This window comes from Myotis brandtii, unplaced genomic scaffold (assembly GCF_000412655.1).
Source record: "Myotis brandtii unplaced genomic scaffold, ASM41265v1 scaffold34418, whole genome shotgun sequence".
Lineage (NCBI taxonomy): Eukaryota > Metazoa > Chordata > Mammalia > Chiroptera > Vespertilionidae > Myotis > Myotis brandtii.
The window spans coordinates 5,302-7,033 of NW_005363255.1; the positions used below are offsets into that span (position 1 = coordinate 5,302).

The 1,732-nt window shown below is 47.2% G+C and overlaps 1 protein-coding gene across 1 annotated transcript; it reads right to left on the minus strand.

Annotated features, from left to right (window-relative positions):
* Nucleotides 1-249: 249 nt before the first annotated feature.
* On the minus strand, nt 250-1,517 carry LOC102244939 (sulfotransferase 1C4). The gene is made up of 3 exons (XM_005871547.2): nt 1,156-1,517; nt 661-717; nt 250-584 (listed from the first exon to the last, which is right to left on the minus strand). The coding sequence occupies exons 1-3, from the start codon at nt 1,235-1,237 to the stop codon at nt 472-474; spliced, it is 252 nt and encodes an 83-aa protein (XP_005871609.1). The 5' UTR covers nt 1,238-1,517; the 3' UTR covers nt 250-471.
* Between the last annotated feature and the right edge of the window lie 215 nt (nt 1,518-1,732).

Sequence of the window (1,732 nt, forward strand, 5' to 3'; positions counted from 1 at the left end):
CCAAGGTTTCGGGTTTGATCCCCAGTCAGGGCACATACAAGAAGCGACCAATGGATACATAAGTAGAACAGCAAATCGATGTTTATCTCTACCCCCCCCCCTTCTAAAATCAACCAATAAAAAGATGCTACCTTTAACCAAGGCTTAATCTGAAAACTCGAGTGTGCTTTTATGTGAGGACTGGAGCATTGTTAATGTTAACAAGCACATGATCTGTAAGCTTCAGCAGAATGACCATTAGCACCAATGCCATGTTTGTAACTAGTAGTTTATTGAACCTTCTCCCCACAGTTCCCACTCCCCACCTTCCCCCTCGCTGCTAACTCTGATCTTTTCTTTGTGGAGTGAACAAAAGCAAACATGACGAACAACTGGTCTGAGAACCTGGGCCCAATGCTGTGTGGTCTGGGAATGAAGCTGCTATGGGTTGCTGCCCAGTGAGTTGGGTAATAAACTGAACACTTTCTCTCTCTAGAACTGGAAGCGGAAAGTTAGACTTGTCCCAGCCATTCTCCGCTGGTAGTCTTCGTCAAACCTCTCGTTCTGAGCCACGGTGAAGTGATTCTTCCAGTCTCCGACCGTCCCTGAAAAGACGTGGAAGTCAGAGCTACTGGAGGACTGTGTGCCCTCTGTCCTGCTCTGTGTGCGGTGTCCACTCACCCTGCAGGAGGGCAGGGCTGGGCTCAGCGTTCTTCCTGCCAGCCCGTTCCTTTCCATCTGAAGGGAAGAGGACATCTGTCTGATTGTGAGGCCAGGAGAGCCTGCTGCCCCTGAGCCACATTACGGTGGGGGTGAAAGGGGGGGACACCACGTTAAAACCGCAGGCCTGGGGGCTCTCCTGTCTTTCCCCGTCCTCTTGCATGTCAGATAGCATAGAGCCATCTACACCATGGATGCTTTGCTCTATCGGACCTAAGTGTATTTCCACCTTATTACTGAGAACTCTGGAGGGGAGTGAGATAAGGTGGTGGGTTTCGGCACTAAACCGTACTCTCTAGTTGTGGCTACACATTGGTTTCATTTCGTCTGTGGTCTCTTAAATACTCCTTCCCCAGTATCATTTATTATGGACCTTGTCTTATCCATGGAAACCTCCCCACAGGCTCTGGGGTCCTCGACAGTTCTTTCAAGGTCGTGACGCGCAGAGAGAACCACCTTTCCTCATGAACGGAGACACCGAGCGGTCCATGACCTCCGCGGGGTCTGCCGAGTAGTTCGCCATGGGATTTTGCTTCATAACATCAAACGAAGTGTGATGGACAATTTTACCCAGGACGCTGTCATCCAGCTTTTTCCCAATAAATTCTCCCAGCTTCCAGATTTCATGCTTTGGGTTCTGTGATCAGAGTGAAAAGAAAAGTGAAGATTTGATATAAAACAGTTTAAAAAATATTGCATTGAATTAATAATGGTGATAAGTAACATAAAATCAAAAAACAATCCTGCCTCCCAAATGCTGAACTTTCCAGAAATGACTCATTTTAATACTGTGACACAGGTTTTTAAAAATTAACCATAGCCCTAATGGGTTTGGTTCAGTGGATAAAGCATCGGCCTGGGGACTGAAGGGTCCCAGGTTCGATTCTGGTCAAGGGCATGTACCTTGGTTGCAGGCACATCCCCAGTGGGGAGTGTGCAGGAGGCAGATGTTTCTCTCTCACCGATGTTTCTAACTCTCTATCCCTCTCCCTTCCTCTCTGTAAAAAATCAATAAAATATATTTAAAAAAATT

Coding starts and splice junctions, on each gene's coding strand:
- LOC102244939 (XM_005871547.2), bottom strand. CDS start 1,237: ATGAAGCAAAATCCCATGGCGAACTACTCGGCAGACCCCGCGGAGGTC. Junction 718..1,155: donor GTCTCCGTTCATGAGGAAAG/GTGGTTCTCTCT, acceptor TCTTCCCTTCAG/ATGGAAAGGAACGGGCTGGC. Junction 585..660: donor CAGCCCTGCCCTCCTGCAGG/GTGAGTGGACAC, acceptor ACGTCTTTTCAG/GGACGGTCGGAGACTGGAAG.